This window comes from Tachysurus fulvidraco, chromosome 6 (assembly GCF_022655615.1).
Source record: "Tachysurus fulvidraco isolate hzauxx_2018 chromosome 6, HZAU_PFXX_2.0, whole genome shotgun sequence".
Taxonomy (NCBI): domain Eukaryota; kingdom Metazoa; phylum Chordata; class Actinopteri; order Siluriformes; family Bagridae; genus Tachysurus; species Tachysurus fulvidraco.
Genome location: NC_062523.1, coordinates 4,730,277 through 4,757,433, shown reverse-complemented (window position 1 = coordinate 4,757,433; position 27,157 = coordinate 4,730,277). Strand labels below are relative to the sequence as shown.

The window sequence follows — 27,157 nt, the reverse complement described above, 5'->3', positions numbered from 1 at the left end:
TGCATTTCCACCTCCACTGATTCACTCTGTTAATACGCCGTCACTTCCTCCTGGATGGAAGGTCACTTTTAAAAGACTGGTGTTGCTATTAGTTAAAAATAATTAACAAATATTTAACAGGTTATAAATACAAAAAAAAAATCTCTTTTTGAATACAGTGAAGTTATTTCTCCTAGTAGAACAGCTTGTCATGTTCCTGAGAAATCGCAAAGAAGAATAAATTCCTCTGTCCTGAACATGTGGAAAACTGGCACTGAAGACTCCTTCCACACTCGACACATAAACACGTGCGTACTTTAAGAAAAAATGCACGTCAACGTTTACAGAGTTTAAAAAAAAAAAAATAAATCCTCAAAGTGTGCGTCATGCATCTGCAGTAATCTAGATTTTAACAGATTCTGACCAATCAGAGTCCAGATCTCATCAGAAAGGGAATTCTCTTAACACAAAAAAGAAAAAAGTATTAAAACTCTTTTTTTAAACATATGATTTCTTGTCTCGTCACATATGAGCACAAAGTTGTTGCTAAATGATCCGAAAAATGAATTAGGTCTTAATCTTAAAAACGTTTTAGAAATTTGCTGAACTGAAGATGATTTTTCAGCAGTTTTCAGTCTGAGGTTCAGAATAATACATTTCAAAAATCCTGAGACAACAAGAGCAATTAACAGTGTGTGTGCACACAGAGGAAGATTTTATTTTCTTTAGCTTGCTGAGGAGCCTGTGGAGTAAATCATCATCATCATCATCATCATCATCATCATCATGAATGCAGTCATGATATCTGTCCTGTTTGTGATGGTATTAAAAACAAACACAACGCATAGGAATTTGATTCGTCGTAACGGCACCCGAACATCTACATGAACATCGATGACATTTTTATTTTTTTACAGAGAAATCAGACGGTACAGGAGGAACGTCTCAGAAAATAATACTGCAGTAAGAGGAAGTCCATATCGAGGCTGAATCCGTATCGATTTCTTTTACAGTCCACACCAAAATGAGGTAAAGATCCTCGTTATATCTAGACTAGGAGAAGGAATAGAAATTTCAGTACAAGTTAAAGAAAAGTACAGCTCCGTTGTAAATAACTCACTAAAAACACACCAGGGGAAGTAGAATATTATGTAAAACAGAATTTTTTTATTTATTTTTTTTTCGTTAATTGTTTTTCGGCTGCAAATTTCCAAATCTAAATTTTTGGTTGGGTGAATTTGAAGTTTGAGTGTTTCATTGCTCGTGTAATCACAATAAAATGAGAAATTTCAAAAGCGTTTAAAATAAATTCCAGATGAGTATATGATGATTATACTGTGCATGTGAGGTTCTAGCTCTTCAGCATACATGAACGTCTCTGAAATTTTAATGATTTCTAAATAACCGGTTTGATTCCCTGCTCTAAACAACATGAACTGAATTGTTGTGTAGCGATTGTGGTACTTGGTTTTCTGGTAAATAACAGATCTTCAGAGAAGAAAAGAGAAGAGAAACTCCAGAGGAGAAAAGCGGGTGTTGTTTGTAAGTTTGAAACTTATTTCTATTTTTTTCTTTTTCTCCCAGACTGCTGACATGACTGACAGGTTAAATTTCATTTTTTGGCTTCAGTCCCTTCATTTAGCATGAGCGAGTGAAATTTCCCAGTGTAATTAATGATAATTAGAGCCTGGAAATGCGGAGCACTGTGGCAAGACCATGACAAAGTGTCGTTAATTGGCTGCCAGATTCACTAAACCAACCTGTCCGATGAATAGAGCTCTCGTGGGGCAACCTGGAGTTTTGTTTTTTACTTTTTTTTTTTTTCCCCCTGAAAGATGCTTGATCCAGATCACAATGCTAATCCTGACAGCTTCGCCAACAATGTCACGTGTTGGTGTGAATTACGACATCACTACAATGAGAATCAGAAGTACTGATAGGGTTAGAACACTTACACAGACACATACAGACCTAAACAGTTCTATTTATATTCCATGTGTGTTTTGTCCTCTGTAGCTGGGAGGCTCTTTATAGTCCCGAGGAAGCGCCTCGGTGTTTCACATGACGCCTTGGATGTAAACAAATCTCAAACTTAATTAGATCACAGGACGTGTCCACCGTTTCACTCCCGTGAAAAACAGACTTTTGTCCGAAGCAAATGCTAACGGTGTTGCCTGATGTGGAACATCTGGACTGCTTTTTAATTGGCATTAAATATGCAGAACATGTGGAGGAGCTCATCGCTGCAGGGCGAGTCAGTTTGGGCCAGAAACTGTGGAAGAAGTTTGGTTTCCTCAGAAGAGTTTTCAGGAAAGCTTAGGACCGACACACCCCAGGGGTTTACATAACACTGCTGTCTGAGAAACTTAAAGTTTGGGCTGGGATTGTCCATGAGTTTGGGTCAGATTGGTCTTTGAGATGTTTTGATAAAGTCATGACAGTAAGTTTGGGCTGAAAGACGATTCGGGCTGAGGTGAGGAGCGAGTACTTCCACGTTTGATCAGAGTTTGTTTTTTGAAATACGGAAAAAAATTTGAGCTGATTTTGGGTCAAAGTAAGGAGCGTGTCAGCCTGTGAGTTTGGGCCAAGATTGTTTGTGTTTTTGGACCATGATCTGGATTCCAGGTAAACACACAGGATTGAAGTGATAGACCTGTCAGGTTTGGGGTGAGGCTTTACACCGTGGAGGAGCTGTACAGTAGTTGTGATCCAGGAGATGGTTTGGTTGTGAGAAATGGGTCTGATCTGGTCTGGTCTGGGCTGTGTGTTTGACCCAGGTAGGTTCGAGTCTCATTCAGGTTCTGAGATTATCCTGTGGAGGCGTACGGAGTCTCACTGTGGTAATTATAGTCAGGACATATTTTCTGCACCAGTTTATAGTCGGTGCTGTTAAAAGAGATATAGATACATATGACCTTAAATGGTTTGGAGCACAGCCACGAGACGTGACTCTGCGTCTGCTCCTGGTAACACGTTTTCGACATGTCTAAGCCACACATCCCAGATTTCTTGTTCCGGTCCGTTTTTTCGTACTCGACTCGACAGTTGAAGGATTTAGTGTCCTTGGTTTCCATTGTGCTCTGCTGTGTCATTTCAAACTCCACCACTTTGGATGGAGGAACCAAACTCACCGAGACGTTCCCTGAGCCGGTAGAGTTGTGTCGGAAGTAGACGCTGAAGGTCCCGTTTCCGTGGTCCACGATCTTCCCGGTGATCAAGAGGTTCAACTTAACGGTTTTGATGTTGGAGTTGAAATCACCCCAGCCAAACATTTTCTTGAACTTTCCCGTCTTCACAATGGGTCTGCGTTTAGTCCTGCTTTGCACTTCCCCAACAGCTGTCTGGTTAGATAACCAGTCCCACGAGTCCTCCATTTTTTCCAAATATGTCATCTGTCTCATGCTGCTCTTGAGAGCACGATATCCTCTGGAGAACAAGCGCAGAGGGTTTGGCATGCGACTGCTTGGTCCTTTGGGGGAATGGTTGCCCTCGTTATCGCTCTCTCCCCAGTCCATAATGCCCAGCTCGGGAATCTGCAGACGCCTGCATGTGACCTTCACAGAAAGAGAAAGAAAAGAAAAAACAAGACACAGCAAGCGTTAGAGCATGAACTCCCAGAAGAAGCTATTTATTTTTGAATCAAGCATGAAATTAACATAATAAAGGGTACGGAGAAGGAAAACCCAGCCTTCAGGTTTTGTGGTAGAAAAAGACTTTTTCAAAAATAACGAATCAAAATAAGACTCAAAATAATAAAAAATAAAAAACACAAAGAAGGTTGTTATTTTCTGATATGCTGCTATAGCAAACCTTAGCTCAATATTTTGTATTCTCTTCTAAAGGAGTGATATGAAATCAGCACACATCTAGAACAGGAAACGGGTGGCTTCAGATATGTTTATACTTAAGGGAAAAAAGAACTATTTAACTATATTTGGCTGACGAAAACAATACGGTTTTGTTTCTACACTTAAGAATTTGAGTCGATGTTCGAACCAAATGCTCCAGAACCCACAGCGAGAGAGATTTCTAGGAGACGACATAAAAATGCAAGGAGTTAAGAGTTAAAGTAAAGATTTTGATTAGAAGTACAATCACTCAAGTGTTTCATGCCCCTGCTGACTCAAGTTACTCAACATTCAAGAAAGAAATAACAAGAAGTTTAAATAAAGTTCTGTTATTTCTGGTTTTTGAGAACGAGGTTGTGCCTCGGGTACAGACGATCTGTTGTTGAGTTACTAATACTTATGTGCCGTGGTGGATATGCTGTGTTAGTGGAAGACTTTCTTGCCTTTCACTGAGATTTGAGGATGTGGCTAAATTCTGCAAAGTGTCCAGATTTTAAACAAATAAGGAAAGTCAGTGTGACTGAAAATTTCCGAAATCTGGAAAGAGTCTGATTGAACAGCACGAAATTCATCACCGGATCTACACGACATCATCCTGATCCAATCAGCCAGCTAATCAGAAACATATGAATGTTTATTACCTGTATAATAATTCATACGTAATACATTAGGAAACATTGCTAGCTGAAATTCTTTCCTTAAGAACGAATCTTTCCCGGATTTCAATATTCCTCACTGTGTGAATAACTGCCTCAAAACTCATTACAGAAAGTCTGCAAAACACAAATAGTCGGATCATAATCCCCGCCGCCGAGCCGCAGCCATCCCACACACCAAATCACCATTTCTTTCTGTTCTTTTTCTTTTTTTTTCTTTCTTTTTTTGCTTTGGGACGTCAAGTTCTGGTCCACTTAAGATAAAGTCTTAATAATTTGTAGAAATAATCCAAACTTAGTTTTATTGGTAATTAGCAGCGGCTGTCGTCCTAAGGCACAGCGGAGGGGATCATTTGCTGCGGCAGATGTGAAAGCTTTAAGTAGGGCTGTTTGAAAACACACACACACACACACACACACACACACACACACACACACACACACACACACACACACACACACACACACACACACACACAGTGCTTCGCTAATTACACATTTTGCTGTAAGCTTAATTGAGTCATATGCGAATTCAGTCTGCAAAGCCGTCCGCTCGTCGCAAACATTACCCTGTAAAATCATCGGAACAGGGCAGAGCTCTGCAGAAGCAAGATAACAAAACGTTAGCATATACCATGTGTGTGTACGAGTGTGTGTGCAAGCCTGTATTCGTTTATATGTTGTGGTTTTATATCAGAAAGCTTGTTCACCTCACACACACACACCTGCACAAGTGATGCGAACAGACCATAATGACCCGGGAAATTGAGAGCTCTGTGTTTAATGTGAAATCGATGAACTGAAGGGTCGCGTCGTTTATCAGTTCAAACACGCAACCGAATTATCACAGCGTGTTTGTGGAAATAAAGAGAGAGAGAGAAGATAATGAAAATGTTAACACTTTTCTGTTTCTAACGTTAGAACCGGGGGCCGGAGAGACGTGATTTGAAACAGGAAGTCGTGATGTTGAGGTGCTTTACATTACAGGAGACGGCGTGAGAGACACCTGATACACGTGACGGTGTAGGGTCGACTAGACGACGCTGTGTTTCTGTTTATTTATTTATTTGGAGCTACACCACCTTCACATCTGATGTGTCTGGTGGGAGATAAAAATCATTTTACTGTTTCATACTGATGGAATAAAGGACGGTGGAAAAACACACAGAGCTCCTACACTAGCACAAGACACGCCCATCCCCCCATCCCCCCACCCAGAGATTTTGATTGGAATTTATCCATTTAATTATTTATTTTGATTCATTTCCTCATATTTGCCTCCAGACGTGTTAAACTCCTTCGATCAGTGTGCTTTTAGTATAAATCACCTAAAATATAGTTGTTATAGTAAAAGTATTGGAACAGATTGTCTTTAAATAAATACCACTTCATATTTGGTTATGCAATAACTGTGTGTCTCCATATTAATATTTATTCACAGATTTCTATAGTTTACCTTTAAACATCTCACCTTTCCACAACGTATCTGTCTGAATTTGACTCGATTTACATTTCTGCTGTGTGTGTTTGTGTACACTCGGGGTCCTGTGCTTGGATTATATTAATTGCCCCAGCTGAGTGGTGCTGATGTTGCTGTAAGGCGAGGAATTGTGACCGGAGCCATCAGCATACAGATGGGGTGTTATGTTACTCTGGCGTGTCGGGAATTTCTGAATACGTCTGTCAAATGCTGCAGAATCCCTCGAGTCTCTGTGCCAGTCTTTAGTTCCCAGTTGACACAGCGTGGTGAGAGGAGAGGGAAAGAAAACTCTCTCACCTTGTCACAAAGGTGAGCACAAAGGTATCTGTGTGTGTGTGTGTGTGTGTGTGTGTGTGTGTGTGTGTGTGTGTGTGTGTGTGTGTGTGTGTGTGTGTGTGAGAGAGAGAGAAAGAGAGAGAAACCAAAGTTTTTGTTAAAACACACACACACACACACACACACACACACACACACACACACACACACACACACACACACACACACACACACACACACACACTGACGCAGCTTGTTTGGATAAAAAGGTAAAGCTCGGCAAGGTCTGTTAGAGGAGAACAGCAAGAAAGATTAATTAAGACGGCTTTAGTTAATCTGCAGCGCTGGGCTTCGGGCGGATTCGACTTTCCTCAAATCAGAGAACATTTCAACAATAACCTTGAAATTTTCAGCAAAAAAAATCCCAGCTCATGACATTTCCACTGCGCAAGCACGATCCTGACCAAACTAATGATCAGAGAACTGGGAGGACTGTGTGAGGAGCTCATCACTCTCAGGTGGTGCAGATTGTTTAAGCTTGTTTATATCTGTTAATTAACTTGTGTAATTAACTTGAAAATAATTAGTTCAGTATAATGATTATACGTATAGAGACTGTATTTATTTAAAAAATATATTTTATTTAAATTTTACTTTTATCACAGAAAAATGCCTGCACATAGCACAGGATTTTAATTTAATATTGTTACAAATAATTTATATATCATTTTAAACTACAGGAAATTTGTTTTAAAAAATTAAATACATAAATTAAATTTAAATAAATGAACAGCAGGTTACAAATGAACCTGAAGTGTAGAAATGTAACCAAATATTTATTAATAAATTCATTACATTCAGAAAAATCATGTGTTCTACGAATACTATTTATTTATTTATTTGTTTGTTTGTTTGTTTATGTTTTGCCAGGTTAACGGGTTTTCTCAGATTCTGATATAGAGACTAGAGGTGTGTATTGTCTGGAATTCAGTCTCAGACAGTATTTTAATATCACAGATTATAATAGAAACTGCAGGATTCCAGCTCTAGGCAACACACTCTCTCTCTCTCTCTCTCTCTCTCTCTCTCTCTCTCTCTCTCTCTCTCTCTCTCTCTCTCTCTCTCTCTCACTGTGTGTCTGTGTGTGTACTTGAGAGAGATAGAAAGTGTGTGTGTGTGTGTGTGTGTGTGTGTGTGTGTGTGTGTGTGTGTGTGTGTGTGTGTGTGTGTGAAAGAGAGAGAGAGAACGAGAGGGAGAGAGAGTGTGTGTGTGTGAGAGATAGAAAGTGTGTGTGTGTGTGTGTGTGTGTGTGTGTGTGTGTGTGTGTGAGAGAGAGAGAGAGAGAGAGAGAGAAAGAGAGATTGTGTGTGTGTTTGCGTCTGCATGTGAGAGAGAGAGAGAGAGAGAGAGAGAGAGAGAGAGAGAGAGAGAGAGAGAGAGAGAGAGAGAGAGAGAAAGAGAGATTTTCCCATCCGAATCCAAACGCACTTTTGGCTTGATTTCTCCTGAATAATTGTGTAAATCATAATGATTATGAAATATCATTAATGAGATCATTTGTGTGATCTGGCAACCCAAACTCTGCACTGCTGTATTTAACAGTATGAAAGTGAAAATTTAACAGAACTTTAATATTTAACAGAACTTTAATATATTTAATTATACAGTCTCGAATAATTGGAACATTCTTTATAAGCTCTACAGGTAACTTATCGGTATACGTTCTGTAAATCTGTAGCTCATGTAGACAGGTTATTTTACAGCCTCGATGCGAGAAGTCATGGCACCCTGTCCAAGCCCAGGAGGCAGTTATTATAAGTGGGTGAGGTCCCTTGGGCTGACAGAAGGATGTGTTCTCAGTGCAGTTTGTTTTATTTCACCCTCCAGCTACAATCTGTGTTCTGTGATCAGATCAGCACCATTTCTCTCGGACTCTCTCATTTCTCTCACTTCTTGTCTTTCTCTCCGCTGACTTCCTGTAAGAGTGTTTGCCTCATGATGGGAAATTCTTATTGTTTAAAGAATGTTTTGTCCGTCAGCACGTGTTTGGGTTGTGAGCTACGCAAGGGCGTAAGTTTGATTTTGACATTGGTGGGGACATAAATAAAGTAGGTCTGCAGAGCCGCATTGTCACAAAAGTACAAAAGTTTATTATGTATTATTTATTTATTATTTAAAATAATATTTTAGTGTCATAACATTGTTTATTAAAGTTACACAGGTCAAAAACAACTAATATACAATAGGTCTATGTAAACGTACTTATTTTTGCATAATGAAGTCGTGCCCTAATGGTTAGAGAGTTTGACTCCTAACCCTAAGCTTGTGGGTTCGAGTCTCGGGCCGGCAATACGACTGACGTACCCTCGAGCAAGGCACCGACCCCCCCCAACTGCACCCCGGGCACCGCAGCATACACTAAATGGCTGGCCACTGCTCCAGGTGTGTGTTCACGGTGTGTGTGTGTGTGTGTGTGTGTGTGTGTGTGTGTGTGTGTGTGTGTGTGTGTGTGTGTGTGTGTGTGTGTTTGTGTTCGGTGCTGTGTGTGTGCACTTTGGATGGTTAACTGCAGAGAATGAATTCTGAGTATGGGTCACCGTACTTAGCGGTATGTCACGTCACTTTCAAGTGTGTAATGTAAATGTCAGAAGTCTTTATGATAACAGCAGCAGCTCTATTATACTTTTCTGATGCCAGTAAGGATTCTGGCAGGGAAAGTACAAAACATTTCCTCCAGATCTGCTCCAGAAAGAAAATGTCTACTTCTGTCATTATCAGAAATAAACTGCTGGCATATTGGCTTCACATCAGTTTTATCCAGTTTATCCTGGTGGACATGACACACAGCGATACTGTTCAGTCTCACTTGTGTCATCGTTGTTCTGAGCCATGATATTAGTCTTCGGAGAGCACTAAGACTTCTCTCAGCATCACTCGGACGGTTAAAAGCAACCTGACAACGGTTTGGTAGTATATCAAGTACAAAAAGCTGACAGCAGGGGACAGAGCTTTTTATCACAGAGTCCCACAGTTATGGAACAGACTTCCAATTTGTGTTTGGGACTCAGACACAGTGTCAGTGTTTAAGTCCAGGCTAAAAACACATTTGTTTAGTTTAGCCTTTTATGAATAGCTTTCCTTAGGTAAAGGAGCAGATCTGGAGAGTTCATGGGCACAGAATGTTTGGTGAACTGAGATGTCTGGATGCTGTCGGCTTACCACCCTCGCAAGTCGCTCAGGTTTGCAGACTGTGGAGTGGTGGGATGCTTTACATCCCAGGAAGCCCTCATGTCTGTCACACCTTCTGGCCCTCGTCTTTTAGTTATGCTGTCATAGCTAGTCCTGCTGGAGTCCCTGTCTGCACTTTGCACATAATTTACATTGTCCATCACCTGATTACAATCATACTTAACATTTTTCTTTTTTAAATTAATTTGAATCCTTATTTTTCTTCTTCGTATTATTATTATTCATTCATTCATTCATTCATTCATTTTCTACCGCTTATCCGAACTTCTTGAGTCACGGGGAGCCTGTGCCTATCTCAGGCGTCATCGGGCATCGAGGCAGGATACACCCTGGACGGAGTGCCAACCCATCGCAGGGCACACACACACTCTCATTCACTCACACACTCACACACTACGGACAATTTTCCAGAGATGCCAATCAACCTACCATGCATGTCTTTGGACCGGGGGAGTAAACCGGAGTTCTCGGAGGAAACCCCCGAGTCACAGAGAGAACATGCAAACTCCACACACACAAGGCGGAGGCGGGAATCGAACCCCCAACCCTGGAGAACGTGCTAACCACTAAGCCACCATGCCCCCCTATTATTATTATTATTATTATTATTATTATTATTATTATTATTATTATTATTATTATTATTATTATTATTATTATATTTATTTATTTTTTTTCTCTCTCTTCTGTTTCCATACTGTAAAGCACTATACAAATAGCCATACAAACTTGACCAAACATTCCTCTAAGGATATCAGCCAGCTTCAACATCAGAATGAGAATATGATAGATAAATTCATTACTAGATCTAAAAGTGTTTCTGGAGCGAAACATGGCTAGCTGGACTTTTAGATTGTCCCTGTTCAGTTGTGAATACTGATCACCAGTGTCACTCACTTCTCCAGTCAGTTTCCTCTAACTTCTGCAGAACATCTATATCTCATTGACTGAATACAGATTTTTTTTTATAGAACCCTGTAAATGTACCAGCGGTGACAGGACAGTGTGCCGGCTCGCCCCGGTATTACCAGTAGCCTGTATAATCATTAACGTCTCGTCTCGAAACACAGAGCTTTGGCGCTTTAAACAATAGAATATGGCTGCAGACTACAGAACACGATTGTTTAATCTAATTTAAAAGATTCTTAGATTAAATAAATACAAAATAAAATAAGTAATAAGTAAAAAAAAATGCAAGACACAGATGGGCATCAGTGGTTATATATAACTATAAATTAATCGTTAGGGACAATTCAGTGTACCCTGGATATTGCTATATGTTGTGTTGTTGTTATAGTTCCCTGACATGTCCCTACTGTCCCTACACAAATCGACAACGAGGCTAACGTAACTAACATGCTAGATGCCATGTGATTAGGACACACTCACTTTCTGTGACTTTATTTTTATTATTTTAATACAGATTGATTTGATGTGGAACTGCACAATAAACCTCCTATGACGCTGAAAGTGTTTGTACTTCCTTGTGTCGCACAGCTGAACTGCGGGACTGGAGCCATGTTGTCCTGGACATCCCATAATACTCACTGGGCCTTAAATCATTCCCATGTTCACTATTTACACAAGTGAAGAGAGAGCGGCTTGTGATTAGCAAATGCTCTGGAAACATCATCATCATATTCATCATCATCATCATCACCATTCATCATCATTATTATCATCATCACCATCATCATTAACATCATCATCATCAAGACCATCCTCATCAACACCATCATAAACATCACCTGCAATTGGTGCGACTGCTACATTCAGAAGCAATGTTCACACTTTTTCCTTCATTTTTGATGGTCATTAATCAGAAGCTCTTTAGAATCAGGATCTTCATCTCCGCTCTTGTCCATGTCCCTGCACTCGTCCCCAAATTGAAATAAACATGAATTTATTACTGGGTTCAAAATTTTCAATGACTAACACCTCTCACCTTCTCTTATGCTTATTTCCTCATTCATACTGCACTCATTCTCTCTCTCTCTCTCTCTCTCTCTCTCTCTCTCTCTCTCTCTCTCTCTCTCTCTCTCTGTGTCTCTCTCTCTCTCTCTCTCTCTCTCTCTCTCTCTCTCTCTCTCTGTGTCTCTCTCTCTCACTCATGTCTGTATTGGAGGCCATGTTCTTTCAGCAGTGGGATTGGGATGAGGTTCAGGTGTCGGAGGAACACGAGGAAAACGAGGCGTCAGTAATTAATTGGAGCTTTGACGGCTGAGAGAAGGATCACGCACCAAAACCATCATCATCACTCATCATCAGCGGCCTGACACACCGACTGAGCTCAGTGGACTGCAGTGTGTGTGTGTGTGTGTGTGTGTGTGTGTGTGTGTGTGTGTGAGAGTGAGTGTGTAAGAAGTCCCAGCTGACACACCATTAACCCTCCTGTAGCTTTCACTACTTAACGATGATTGCTCTGTCCCATCATCCCTCGATCCCTCTTTACATTTTACAGCTGTAATATTTACCATCAGATAAAATTTCCTCTTCATTATGGAGAACATTGTAATGAAGCAGCAGCACCTGAGTCACGCCCCGTCATGATGGGAGAAGAACTCAGAGAACATTGTAATGAAGCAGCAGCACCTGAGTCACGCCCCGTCATGATGGGAGAAGAACTCAGAGAACATTGTAATGAAGCAGCAGCACCTGAGTCACGCCCCGTCATGATGGGAGAAGAACTCAGAGAACATTGTAATGAAGCAGCAGCACCTGAGTCACGCCCCGTCACTAGACACTTACAGTAACCGAGCATCAACTTACCAACTAACGCGATTGCTCAACAAATAAAAATAGTCCTGTTGTAGTGTTTCAGGGCAGAAACAGCAACTAACACACATGAGCTGAAGCGTTAAATACCTCTCAGTGAGGTGAGGAAGAGTCCTGTGAAGATTTGATTTTTTGAACACAGACAGATTTGTTACCTGAGAGCTGCTGCTGTTATTATAAAGACTTCTGACATTTACATGACACACTTCATTGTGCAGTTCTCAGTGTTTCGCTCAGATCACACACACACACACACACACACACACACACACACACACACACACACACACACACACACACACACACACACACACACAAACACACACACACACAAACATACACACACTTTTGCTCGACTTAAATTAATTTATTAATCATTCCACTGAATACAGTCAATAACACTGCTGTCTGCCTGTGTGGCTTTGTCATGCTGCCAACACTAGATGATGATGATGATGATGATGATGATGATGATGATGATGATGATGATGATGATGATGGGGAATGTAAATGTTGACAACACCAATGATGATAATGACAACTTAAACCCCAACAACAATGATGATGATGATGATGATGATGATGATGATCCAAGTGATGATGATGATGATGATGATGATGGTGAATGTAAATGTTGACAACACCGATGATGATAATGACAACTTAAACCCAACAACAACGATGATGATGCTGATGATGATCCTAGTGATGATGATGATGATGATGATGATGATGATGATCCTAGTGATGATGATGGTGAATGCAAATGTTGACAACACCGATGATGATAATGACAACTTAAACCCCAACAACAATGATGATGATGATGATGATGATGATGATGATCCTAGTGATGATGATGGTGAATGTAAATGTTGACAACACCGATGATGATAATGACAACTTAAACCCCAACAACAATGATGATGATGATGATGATGATCCTAGTGATGATGATGATGATGATGATGATGATGACTGTGAGGCATGTGTGATTACTGCATTAAACTTCCATTATGAGTTTTTTCTGCATAGCTCTAAATCTGCATCCGAATCATTTGTCGTGAAAATCTCCGTTATTAAAAGTTCTGTGTGATTGAAACTGAATGAAATCGGATTATTTCTGAAACTTTATTCCTGCTAGAAACTCAGCTGAGAAACTCTTCCCTTTAAATCATTCCTATCATGAAACCCAACACGGATCAACCTATAGCATGACACAGGGACATCACACACCTGAGGCGTGTCACACAAACACACCCACAGACCTCACAGCGTGTCCATGACACTTTATAAAAGGAGCAGACGCTGTCCATTCATTTTGGAATTCATCTAAATATATTAACAGTCAAATGATGATTTTTTTTCTATTTAATACTCTGTCCAGGTTTATCACGTATATCGCCCTGCTGGATCTCTGTGAGGGTGCAGTGAGGACAGAGGAACGATTTATGAGCACAGTGTCTGAGAATCGTGTCTCGGTGTGTTAACAATCAGAGTGAGAACCTGCTTGTGGGGTCGTTAAATAACTGCATGTTAAAGTGCTGAGCTTCGGAGGATCTGACGTGATTATACTGCGTGTGACAACCAGTTAACAAAGGCTGTATGCTGAAGGCTTGTGTGTGTGTGTGTGTGTGTGTGTGTGTGTGTGTGTGTGTGTGTGTGTGTGTGTGTGTGTGTGTGTGTGTGTGTGTGATGTTCCAGCTCTATCCTCACTCAGCAGGTTGAAGCTATCAGCACGTCAACACCTCCATAATCCCATTACTAAGATCTGTGGCTGAGGTGTTTGACTCGCTCTTAGACAGAATAACAGCCGCCAGAAATGTGACGATGCAGCGGAAAAGAAAGTCCCCGACTCCAGGTGATGTATAAAATATATAAATTGATATCAATATATAAATTGATATATACATTGATATATAAAATGACTCTGGATCTGAAGGGTCGAGAACATCACGGCAGATGTTTCATCAGGTTCGAGACCTACATGAACATTTGTATTTATTTTATTTATTATTTCTTTAACTTTTATATGTGATGGCTGTGTCAAAAATGACATCCCACACACTATACATTTACACTATGCAGTAGTGTATAAATGTTTGAATTAAAGTTTCATATCATCTCATATGAACACTAGCGCCATTTCTTTTACTAACAGGGAGTAGAAGCTGTTTTTCAGCTACGGTGGCTTTAGCAGAATAACCGTGAATGTATAAATTATTTAAAGCTAATTTAAAAGAGATATAAGACGCCGGATAGCGTCGGCCATCTTGAGAATTTTTTTCTCATCTAGCACACGATATCTGCTGAAACCACCGGATCCGCTACAATAGGATTCAGTAAGATTGGGACTGTGATGTGACACTGCTGCAGACTCCATGTTGCTACGATACAATTTCCGTTTCAACAAAACGACATTAAACGATAGCGATGAACATGAGGTGCCACAATAAAAGGCTTTTCACGAAACTCAGACTAAACAGAATCCTGGATTATCTTGTTTGGCTTCTAAATGAGGTTAAAGTGGGGATTAGAATGACGAGAACTCAGGGTTAAGAGCTCTTAAGACGGCGAATATTATCTCTCGGAACCACTGAATATTCCATATTTCACCATGACACTGGATCTCCTCACGATACGACAGGGAAAAAAGACGAGGATATTTGATGACATCATTGATTCCTAAGCAATGATTAGATGGATATGGAGATCTCTGAATCTGTTCCCAATACCATACAACAGTTTAATAGCCAGAAACGTTTTCTATGAAATATCTGGTACATCTGAACTGTCCAGTTGTTAGAACTCCTGCTGTCAAGCACTCAGCGTTTGTTTTTCCCCCACACTTGTGACCTCATCACTCTAGAGGTGAAAAAGCTTTTGTGTCACTTAACGTGTTTCTGAAATGAAATTGAACTGAGATGGAAAAACAAAAACAAAAACAAAAAAAGCGTCCTATAGAGATGTGTGTGTGTGTTAGAAAAAAATCAGAAATAATAATAATAAATTAATAAATAAACATAAAAGTATGAAAGCAGATTTCAGGTGTTTTAAAAAAAAATGTTCAAATGACTCCACAGATGAGTCTCTGATATTTCTGGACCTTTTCGCATCACATTTTGGAGTATAATTAGAATTTGCTTGTTCTGAAAGAGTGTGAAGCGTCAGTGTGTGTTTCTGTTGCAGAACATCGGGAGGAAGACACTTTCTAGTGTGAGGACCAGCGCTTGAGGACTGAGTGTGTGAGAGAGTGTGTGTAAGAAAGGAACGAGGTGTGAATGGAGGAGACGTGTGGAAAAAGAGATGATGATTATGTCCAGAAGACAGCAGATGATTAAGGAAAGCATGCAGCATTTATTCCACTGTTATCTCCACTCCTGCTCCTCCAGTTACGAGTGCTGGAGATCTAATTAAGGAGGAAAGATGCTTTGGTCTTATCAGCCTCTACACACACACACACACACACACACACACACACACACACACACACACACACACACACACACCACACACCACACACACACACACACACACACACACACAAACACACACACACACACACACACACACACACACACACACACACACACACACACACACACACACACACACACACACACACACACACTCAGGGTGAGCTGAGCACTACAGGAATATCGCTCTTTGTGAGACGGGAGTAGAAGCACTGCACTGATAATTGATGACAGTTTACATTGTAAGTGTGACTAAAATTGAGGTTGCCAGATTAGTATTATTCCCTCTCAACACTCAATTTACTAATAAACATTTTTATCAGGATTTTGTTTTATTAAGCACTAAAGGAGTAAATGTTAATCCCCAAAGATTTTCCCTACCCCAATTCTGCAGCTATCACAACAATAGTTATTAACATTCTAATAAGCATCGTTAGCAACGTTAAACAATCCCACAATGCTCTCAGCCTGATCATATGACCCACCTGACCCGACACACCGTAGCTGTATTTTTGCTACAGATTTATAACTGTGCTGTGTCCATTTCAGCTCCTCAGACGCCTTTCAGGTCATCAATCAGGTGTTATACGTATCGATTTCATATTAACGGAGATGAAGGTCATTGACAGTGACACGCTTTTAGACACCGAGATCAATGCGGTGAGGAATATTTCCTGCTGTGTGTGAAATATAGAATGAATCAGATTTAGAAGGTAAAAGGGAGAAGAGTCGTGTACTCCAGGCTCAGACACGGCGCTCACATGAGAACCGCTCGTGTAATCTGTTTTATTGTGTAAATAGTGTTTATTCTGAAGAATCATCTGCAGCTCACTGGATTTTACAGACAACTTTTTAACTTTAAAATAATAAAACGTTGTAGAATTTTAGTTTGTTGGCATATTTCTGTTAGGAGTGTTACTATAGAGTTTCATTAGCAATGCACTATTATATATTATTTATATCTATGTACCAAGACTGTGTGACAGAACAGAACCCAGAATGCTTGGTTTAGGAAATATATTTTAACTAATCTCAGGTTAAGAAAAAACCTGGTAATAGGTAATAAAACCTGGTTACCTAGCAACTAATAAAGTGCATTCAACATGAACTGAACATTCAGGCACGTCCAAATGTGAACACAAAGCTACTTTAAGCTAAACAGTACAATGCAGTAAACAACACTGAACAAACAGAACAACAAAACATTTCTAAATGTCAACACTAACATGCGATGTTAAAGTTTGCCATATTTATTAGTGATGTTCATTATCATTAAGTTCAGCTGCCTTTACCTGCTCTGGCTCTGGTGTTAGTGTTGGTGTTGTTAGTTGTTGAGTCAAGATGTTGTTGTTGATGATGATTGTGTTAGTGTTAGTGGTGTGTTGGTGTTGATGCTGGTGTTGACTTAGGTGTTAGTGGTGGTGTTAGTGTTGGTGTGCATGGTGTTGGTGTTAGTATTAGTGGTGGTGATGTTAGTGTTACGGTTGGTCTTAGTTGTGGTGCTGATGTTAGTGTGCTAGTGGTGGTATTGATGTTGACGTTGGTTTTAGTGTTGGTGTTGGAGTTAGTGTTGATGCTGGTGTTGGTTTTAATATTAGTGGTGGTGTTGGTGCTGGTGTTAGTGTTAGTTGTTGTAGACATTGGCGTTAGTGGTGGTGTTGGTGCTGGTGTTGGTGTTAGTGTTAGCGTTGATGTTGGTGTTAGTGTTCGGGTTGGTCCTAGTGGTTGTGTTGATCTTGTTAGTGTTGATGCTAGTGTAGATGTTGGTGTTAGGGGTGGTGTTATTGATGTTGACGATGGTGTTGGTGGTGGTGTTGATGTTGGTGCTGGTGTTAGTGATAGTTGTTGTAAACATTGGTGTTAGTGGTGGTGTTGGTGCTGGTGTTAGTGTTCGGGTTGGTCCTAGTGGTGATGTTGATGGTGTTAGTGTTGATGCTAGTGTAGATGTTGGTGATAGGGGGTGTTATTGATGTTGACGATGGTGGTGGTGTTGGTGTTTGTTTTAGTTTTGGCGTTGATGTTGGTGTTAGTGTTCGGGTTGGTCCTAGTGGTGATGTTGATGGTGTTAGTGTTGATGCTAGTGTACATGTTGGTGATAGGGGTGGTGTTATTGATGTTGATGATGGTGTTGGTGGTGGTGTTGTTTTTGGTGTTAGTGTTGGTGTTTGTGTTGATGTTGGTGCTGGTGTTAGTTGTTGTAGACGTTGGTGTTAGTGGTGGTGTTGGTGCTGGTGTTAGTGTTCGGGTTGGTCCTAGTGGTGATGTTGATGGTGTTAGTGTTGATGCTAGTGTAGATGTTGGTGATAGGGTGGTGTTATTGATGTTGACGATGGTGGTGGTGTTGATGTTGACATGGTGTTAGTGGTGTTGGTGTTGGTCTTAGTGTGTCAGAATAAATGTTGTCATTTTAAAAGATAAGTTCTGATGACTCGTGAACGTTTTCTTCAAGCTCATGAGCTAAAAAGCCATTTTTACTCCACTTTGTTTTTAAACCTAAGCAGTTTCTGTATAAGTTCGGAGGCTACAAACCTTGTTTTAGACTTTATTAATGAAGGAACATCTTCCAACACTGACAAAGAGTTTATAATGTACTTATCACATGAACATCACGTGTGCACTAGCATAAGTATAAAGCTAACAGTTTATTAGCAAGCTAATATCAAAACACAACGAAACCCCAACAGCCAGGAACTTCTGCTGTAAGAAACAGATCAGAGTGGAATTATGAGTGGATACATGATGGGAAAGGAAAAGCAGGATGTCTTGGGATGGGAAAGTGAAAGGTGTCTGATGAAGAGCAAACTTACAGTATAACCTCAGGCTGTAAAGCATCAATGTACTGTATGAGACAGCAAATGTTGCACCCAACATCGTTTATGAGGGATTATCGAAGCCTCTGGCAACACAAAATGACCTCAATATAGGACCAGATACACATCATTGGTGTACAAAGCTTAGCGCTGATAATGCCAGTGTAGAACAGCATGCACACGTTTACCACTCTCTTAAATCCTTGTGTAATCTTTCCCAGAAGAGTGTGTGGGCTCATGCTAACACTTTTAACAATTTTACTCCTGTTTCCTTTCCTCTGTTTTTTCTTGTCATGCTCCTTGGCTTCAGTCTGTAGGTTTTGAGTTTGTTTCACAAAAAAGGCAAATCCAGCGAGAGCGCTTTTTGATGGAAACGCTCCGAGTCTGAAGAATACACACAAGCATCGCATTGTCCAGCGGGACGAGAGTGTGAAAAGCAGTGAGCCTCTTATCGGCGCCCAGCAGCTCTGGAATTCAGCGCCATGATAAAGTGGCATGGCGGGAAAACCTTACAAGGCTGGCACGCTCCGAAGAAGGATTAGGTTTATTTTTTCCCCTTGTTGACATAAGCTTCCTGGAAAAAAGAAAACTAATCAATCAGGCCGGCGTTATGAGAGCTGTGAGATTAAACCACTCCTTTTAATCCTGACACTGGACTATTTATTACGCTGGTAAAATGTACAGCACATGTGTGTGTTTGTGTGTGTGTGTGTGTGTGTGTGTGTGTGTGTGTGTGTGTGTGTGTGTGTGTGTGTGTGTGTGTGTATAATCATCAGAGGTGGAGCTTTATATCTTAGCGAAAGAGTGCAAACAGAAATCATGCAGGTTTACATGACCATAATGTGCTCCAGATCAAAAATCTCACAAAATACAGTCAAATATAGCAGCGATTTATAACATGTATTTAATGTTTTTTTCTTCTTTCGGCTGCTCCCTGTTCGGGGGAGAGTTAACTCTTCAGTGATTGGCTTAGCTCCCTGGGAATCTAACCCGAGCCGCGGCTATGAGAGAGCAGGATCCTGCCGCTGGACCACCTGGGGGCTATTACATTTGATTAATATCTATTTAACATGACATTTATCTGTTTGCAAAAGTAAACAGTATATTTGTGTATGTAAATGAGTGTGTGTGTGTGTGTGTGTGTGTGTGTGTGTGTGTGTGTGTGTGTGTGTGTGTGTGTGTGTGTGTGTGTGTGTGTGTGGCTGTGTGTACGTATGTACATGCATCAGTGTATCAGGGTGTGTATGTATTTGTGTATCTGAGCAGATGTGTGTGTCCCCTGCAGGATCCATACAGAAATAATGGCCAGCTGGAAGTCCCCTTGGAGAATAAGTGGAATAATAAGGACAGAGGTCTCTTTGGAGTGTGAAAGAGGAATGAAGATGGTTCCTTGTGAGTATAGAAGAGGCAAGAGGATGATCTGTTTGGACCGTGGAATGAAGCAATGGATGATTCCTTTAAGACTGTGGAAAAGGGATTTGGATGGCTCTTCTGAGTGTGGAAGAAACATCAGAACGGTTGGTCCCTTTGGTGAGGGATAAAGGTGACACGGAATAGGGAGGAGAAGGACACACTGGAGTGTGAGGGAGGGAGGGATAAAGATGGTTTGTTGTCTGCATAGGGGAAGAATGTGGAAGAAGGATGGTGAGTGTGGTAAGGGAGTGAAATGAGGATGGTTCAATAAGAGAGCAAAAGTGGGATGAGGACAGTCCCTTCAAGTGTGAAAGAGGCATGAGGATAATCCTTTTGAAAGAAGATTTTGGTGCATAGAAAAAAGGAATAAGTATACAAGCTTTAGAGTGAGAGAGAGATGAGGAAGAACTCTTTATATTGCAAGAGAGGAATGAGGATGGACCTTTCAGGTTGAGAGTGAGGGATGAGGATGGACCTTTCAGGTTGAGAGTGAGGGATGAGGATGGACCCTTCAGATTGTGAGCGTGGGATGAGGATGGACCTTTCAGGTTGAGAGTGAGGGATGAGGATGGACCCTTCAGACTGAGAGCAAGGGATGAGGATGGACCTTTCAGGTTGAGAGCGAGGGATGAGGATGGACCCTTCAGATTGTGAGCGTGGGATAAGGATGGACCTTTCAGGTTGAGAGCGAGGGATGAGGATGGACCTTTCAGACTGAGAGCAAGGGATGAGGATGGACCTTTCAGATTGTGAGCGTGGGATGAGGATGGACCTTTCAGGTTGAGAGCGAGGGATGAGGATGGACCTTTCAGGTTGAGAGCGAGGGATGAGGATGGACCTTTCAGGTTGAGAGCGAGGGATGAGGATGGACCTTTCAGATTGTGAGCGAGGGATAAGGATGGACTTTGCAGATTGTGAACGAGGGATGAGGATGGACCCTTTAGATTGTGAGACAGGAATGAGTATGATCCTTTTTGAAGAAGGATGATGATCCATTTAGAGTAGATTTGAAGTATAAATATGGTCCCAGTACAGTCTAAGTGATGAGTGGGGATGTTCTGTTGTGAGTAAGGAAAGAAAAGGAAGGAAAAAGTGTGGTAGGGAAATGAACTGAGGATGGTCCCTTCAAAGTGAGAAAGAGAGATTTGCACAGCCACTTTGAGGGTGAAAGAGGTATGAGAATGGTCCCTTTGAAGGTAGCATCCTCACAGCGTTTGGTGGAGAAAAATGAAATAAGGATAGACAAAATCAGACTGTGAAAGAGTAATGATGAGGAGGAGAACTTCAGCTTATTAGAGAAATATATGGATGTAGCCTTTATATTGCGAGAGAGGAAAGAGCATCAGAAGAGAGAGATGAGGATGGGCTCCTTAGGTGGAGAAAAAGGGATGTGGGCGATCCATCATTATTGTGATGAGAGATAATGATGGGACCCTGCAGAGAGTAAGAGAGAGATATGGGTGGTCTTTGAGTGTGCCAGAGGATATGGGTAAAGTATTTTATAGTACAAGTGTGGCATTAGAATGAAGCCTTTAAATGGTGCAGTAGCAAGGGTTAACAATAGACCATTCAAATTATCAAAGTAGCTGGAGGATGGATCCAGCAAGACAAGACAAGTAGACAGACCCTTCTGAATGTGAAAGATGAATGAGGACAGGTCCCTTTAGTGTATGTTAGGTATGGCGGTAGTCCCACTGGTGTCTGAGACAAGGAAGATCTGGCTGTATTGTGTCTGTTGATCTGGGATGGTCGGTTGTCAGTATACAAGAAGCAGAAGAATTGTTATTTGTGAGTTTAGTAGAGATGTGGAACCAGAACTTTTCCTTACACTTGTGAAATAGCTATAAGGACAGTCCCTTCAAGGGTTACCCATTATCATGGATAATTATTGCCCCTTTAATGTGTAGAAAATGAGTTCAGGGTGGTTTTGTCCTCGAAGGTCATGAGGACAATTCCAGTGGACTGTAAAAAATGGGATGAGGATAGTGTAAATGAGGGGATGAACCAGAGAGAGGGATTTTGTCAGAAAGATGAGAATGGATCCTTTAAGATGTGAAAGACATATAAGGTTAGACTCTTCAGATTGTGAGAGAGGGATAAGGATAGTTTCTTCAGGGTCTGAGAGAGGAATGAGGATAGAATTTTCAGATAGCGAGAGAATGAATGAGGAAAGACTCTTTTGATAGTGAGAGAGAAATGAGGATAGACTCTTCAGATTGTGGGACGGGATGAGGGTGGTTCCTCCAGTACTGTGAGAAGGAGATGAGAGTGGTTCCGCCAATATTGTGGTATAAGGAAAATGATGAACCCCCGGGTTTGTGAGTGAGGATGGATCTTTCAGATTAGAAGAAATGGATAATAATAGTCCCTTTAGATTCCAGGATGATGATGATGATGATGATGATGATGATGATGATGATGATGATGATGATGATGATGATGAAGCGAATGGAAGATAAATGAAGATGGTTCTTTAGGAGTACAAAATGAATTTGGAGGACAAATTTAAGAGTGTTTGAAGAATTACCTACAAAGTACAAAAGATGTAAAAGTGTAGAAAACTGTCCATTATTTAGAGTGTGCATGATCGTTCAATATAAAAAACAGTAAATGATTGAATAAATAGATATATTTCTGCCTTTCAAACAATGTCTAAGTAAAAAATGCCCAGTTTGCTGTGTGAAAAAGGGCTCTTTGTTACCCCTGCCACCATTAAACTCAGTGTGACATGCTTCATTTAGATACAATTAAGAAATTTAATTGCATTCTGCGTGTTAATTTAGACCGTGGCATCGTCCTCGCTGCATGCTCCAATAAAACCAAGGTCTTTCAACTGGACTGAGACTACGATCCACCATAACTGTCCGTCTAATTACACGCTAATTATCGTTTGGATCTGTAAAGTGATATTTCACATATATTTCATATTTTTCAACTAATCATCATTGTGTCACATTACAAGCCATAAATCAATGAAAAAAAATGTTATTCCATATCGAGACATAACGTTAATAAAAACCCGCCTTGATTAAATTTAACTGCAGAAATCCTCACAACGCTCTCACCTTATGCAAACACAGCAGCAGCAAGATGGTTTGGAGTTTTCGCATTTTGGATGCTTTTGTTTTTCTCCAGAGTCTCAGACAAGGAGGAGAAAATCCAGATTTCTTACACAGCCACTGGGAAACGCCATTACTGGAAGAACCTGCATGGGAAAAGAGTGCCGGTATTTAACTGAATGTAGGAAAGAATCTAGACTAAGAAAAAGCATTAAAACAATAACACACTACTGCACAAGCTGGAAAAATGTTGAAGCAATTTAATACACAAACACAGTCCATGGGAACGATTCACATTCCTGAAAGTGTTGACATTTGTGTATTTGTATGATGAGTTAAAACATAAAGCACTGACTACACACACACACACACACACACACACACACACACACACACACACTGAGCACACACACCTGAATTGTGTATTTGTCATTTGTGAAACAGCATTTCTAAAGTAATGTACTTTAAAAGAGTGAAACAGGAAAGATTAAAGATAACAATAATCAGCATTAGCATTAAAACAACTACATCACATTAACCCTTAACTGACCGGATCATTATCAACATAAATCTTCGAGCCGAACACAACTAACACTGACAACACGCTTGGACGCAGACGTACATCGTTTAAAATGTGTGTAATCACTGCAGGAACAAATATAACAAGATTTAGTGGAAAATAAATAAAAAATGGAAAATGATATTTCAGGCATTGAGATGGAATTTTTTGACGTAAAAACTAAATAAAACACACTTTCTCCAATACGGATGTTTTTTTTTCTGAAAAAAAAAAAAACACTTCTGAACTTTAAACACTTTAAATTAGAGAAAAATCTGAGAAAAAAAGGACATTGGAAAAAAAAGTGGAACATTAAGTAACATGAAATCAATGAATTGGGTGAATAAATAAATATTTAAATAAATACACATTAGTTAAATATAAATAGTGTCATATTATTAAAGCACTGACATTTTTGTGAAAGAAACATGTAAAAGCTTTGACTTCCTGCTGGTTGATTCCTTATGACATCAACATGTTTAGCGGCTCAGCGTACGGCAACATTTCAGAGCAAAGCAAGAAAATCAACTCCAAGAGCCAACAATCCATCAACTAATCCAAACAAAGGCAGATCTCAAAGAATTAAAGCTTTCAAATGTAGAAGAATTCACAAAATTATTATGTTGCTTCATCTAGCATACATTTTTTCCCCCAGGAAATATGACTTATGTAATTTATTAAATTTTATAATTTTGTGAAACAACCAAGACACTGAAATATCTACAGGAAGACAAATAACAAAAAAAAGTTTTTGTTTATTCCAGTGATGGGATATAACATGAGATAGAAAAACACACAACACTGCAAATTAAAAATAAAAGACATAATTACTAAATGAAACATCTCTTATAAGTAAAAACAAACAAACAAACAAACAAACAAACAAACAAACAAACAAATAAATAAATAAATAAATAAATAAAATTAATATTCTTTTATATTGTCTTATAAAACAAAATAAAAAGGGCATCAAAAAAGAAAAGTAAAAGTAAACCATAAATAAAACCCAGAAAAAAGAAATTCTTTAATATTTGTGTCTTTTTTAATTTTTATTTATTTATTTATTTTTTATTATTATTATTTTTAAGCATACTGTGGATTTCAAATGAAATAATGAAAATGTCCAGAAATAAACAGAGCTAAAAATGAACCGACTCATTTTTGGTGGACAAAATGGATTTAGGGTTAAAATATATGACTTTACACTCACACAGAAAAAAATACTAAATAATATTTTAAAGCTCTGTAGCACTCTGTAGCGCAGAAAAAGACCATTTACATGTAAAGTGATGTGAGAAGGTGAGATCAGGTCAAATGTTGAAATAAAGTCACTGGAGCTTTACTACAATGTTGCGTATAAGATAAAGAAAACATAAAATATTGTTTTTTGTTTTTTTTTTGTTTTTTTTTTATAAATAATAATAGAAGAAACACTAATTCCTATCTTCTGTATCAGGTGTAGTGTAAAGCAGACCTCACCTTCAGAGCAGTGAAGATGTGAAAGAAGAGTTCCTGATCCCTCACACTGGTTCCTCTGAAGAAAAAGAAAGAAATAAACCTGAAGAATTAGCGATGATGAGCAAGAGTAAAACCCCGGGACAGTGAGTCTGTCTTCAGTCAGCTGACTGAGTTTCAGCGTGGTGGCATTTTGTTACAGAGTGCTGTGGAGGTGATGTGAGATGATGTAATGTGAGTTCTCTTCACTGTTCCTGAAGGAGTCAGAGGTGAAAACGTGCCATCATGTGCTGCTAGAGCTCCGTGGTGCTCGGTGGAGAGCTGCAAGCTTTCCTCTGTGAAGTCTTCTCACTCACACAGCAGATTTGGAGCTCAGCAGCTCTGTTCAAGCGTTTAACTCTTTACAAACCTCCATCCCAGGTTGCCAGATTGGACTTGATGCTTCTGTCCCACACTCTGACTGTCTGAGGAAGAAATAAAAAAGTGAGTGTGAAAAAAAATGTTAGAGAGCTACGGTTTAATTTGTTTCTTATTTCAGCATCTCCTGTGACTTATAGAGCTGTGTTAATCAACTCAATTCAATTTTCAATTCAATTTATTTGTATAGCGCTTTTAACAATTTCCCATTGTCTCAAAGCAGCTCTACAGAAGTATAGGAACAGAAGAGAGAGAAAAAGAAATGAGTTATTATTATTATTATTATTATTATTATTAATAATAATAATAATAATAATAATAATAATAATAATAAGAAGAAGAAGAAGAAGAAGAAGAAGAAGAAGAAGAAGAAGAAGAGGAAGAAGAAGAAATAAGGACTAAAATAAATAAATTAATATATACAATTAAAGTTTAAAATTAATTTAAAAAGATTAACTTATAATAACTATATGTCTATCCCTATCCCTAATGAGCAAGAGGGAGGTGAAAAACTCCCTGAGATCAACCACTACAATACAAATATATTCAACATCATAGATTTTATCCATTTATAGTTACATTTAATGTTACAGAACAGCCACAAAACAAATGTGACTCAGTAGGTGGTTATGTGACTCCGTAGTGTTAGTGTGACTTTGGAGGTGTTAAGGTGACTGTAGTGTTGATGTGACTCCGTAGATGTTAATGTGACTCTGTAGTGTTAGTGACTCTGTAGATGTTAATTTGACTGTAGTGTTAATGTGACTTTGGAAGTATTAATGTGACTTTGTAGGTGTTAATGTGACTCTGTAGTTGGCAATGTGACACTGTAGATGTTAATGTGATTGTAGATGTTAATGCGACTTTGTAGGGTTAATGCGATTCTGTAGTGTTAATGTGACTCTGTAGATGTTAATGTGACTCTGTAGTGTTAATGTGACTGTAGTGTTAATGTGACTGTAGTGTTAATGTGACTCTGTATATGTAATGTGACTAGTGTTAATGTGAACTTAGTGTTAATGTGACTGTAGTGTTAATGTGACTGTACATGTTAATATGACTCTGTAGTGTTGATGTGACTCTGTAGATGTTAATGTGACTGTATATGTTAATGTGACTGTAGTGTTAATGTCACTCTGTCAATGTTAATGTGACTCTGTAGATGTTAATGGGACTGTACTGTTAATGGGACTCTGTAGATGTTAATGTGACTCTGTAGATGTTAATGTGACTGTAGTGTTAATGTCACTCTGTCGATGTTAATGTGACTGTAGTGTTAATGTGATTCTGTAGTTTTAATGTGATTCTGTAGTGTTAATGTGACTGTAGTGTTAATGGGATTCTGTATTGTTAATGTGACTGTAGTGTTAATGTGCCTTCGTAGATGTTAATGTGACTCTGTAGACGTTAATGTGACTGTAGATGTTAATGTGACTGTAGTGTTAATGTGACTCTGTAGTGTTAATGTGAACATAGTGTTAATGTGACCCTGTAGTGTTAATGCCACCCTGTAGTGTTAGTGTGACTCTGTAGTGTTAATGTGACCTTGTAGTGTTAATGTAAACATAGTGTTAATGTGACCTTGTAGTGTTAATGTGACCTTGTAGTGTTAAAGTGACTCTGAAGATATTAATGTGACTCTGAATATGTTAATGTGACAATGTAATGGTAATGTAAACATAGTGTTAATGTTACTATGTAGAT

General features: G+C 39.5%; 1 protein-coding gene and 1 long non-coding RNA gene across 2 annotated transcripts; one reads left to right on the top strand and one right to left on the bottom strand.

The window, feature by feature from the left end:
* Nucleotides 1-662: 662 nt before the first annotated feature.
* Nucleotides 663-6,328, top strand: LOC125141548. Its single transcript, XR_007140972.1, has 3 exons — nt 663-801; nt 897-1,008; nt 5,405-6,328. It is a non-coding gene; the product is annotated as an uncharacterized LOC125141548 (long non-coding RNA).
* On the bottom strand, nt 665-25,593 carry nxph2a (neurexophilin 2a). Its single transcript, XM_027162602.2, has 3 exons — nt 25,061-25,593; nt 23,029-23,168; nt 665-3,533 (listed from the first exon to the last, which is right to left on the bottom strand). Exons 2-3 carry the CDS (start codon nt 23,071-23,073, stop codon nt 2,787-2,789), a joined length of 792 nt encoding a protein of 263 aa, XP_027018403.2. The 5' UTR covers nt 23,074-23,168; nt 25,061-25,593; the 3' UTR covers nt 665-2,786.
* Between the last annotated feature and the right edge of the window lie 1,564 nt (nt 25,594-27,157).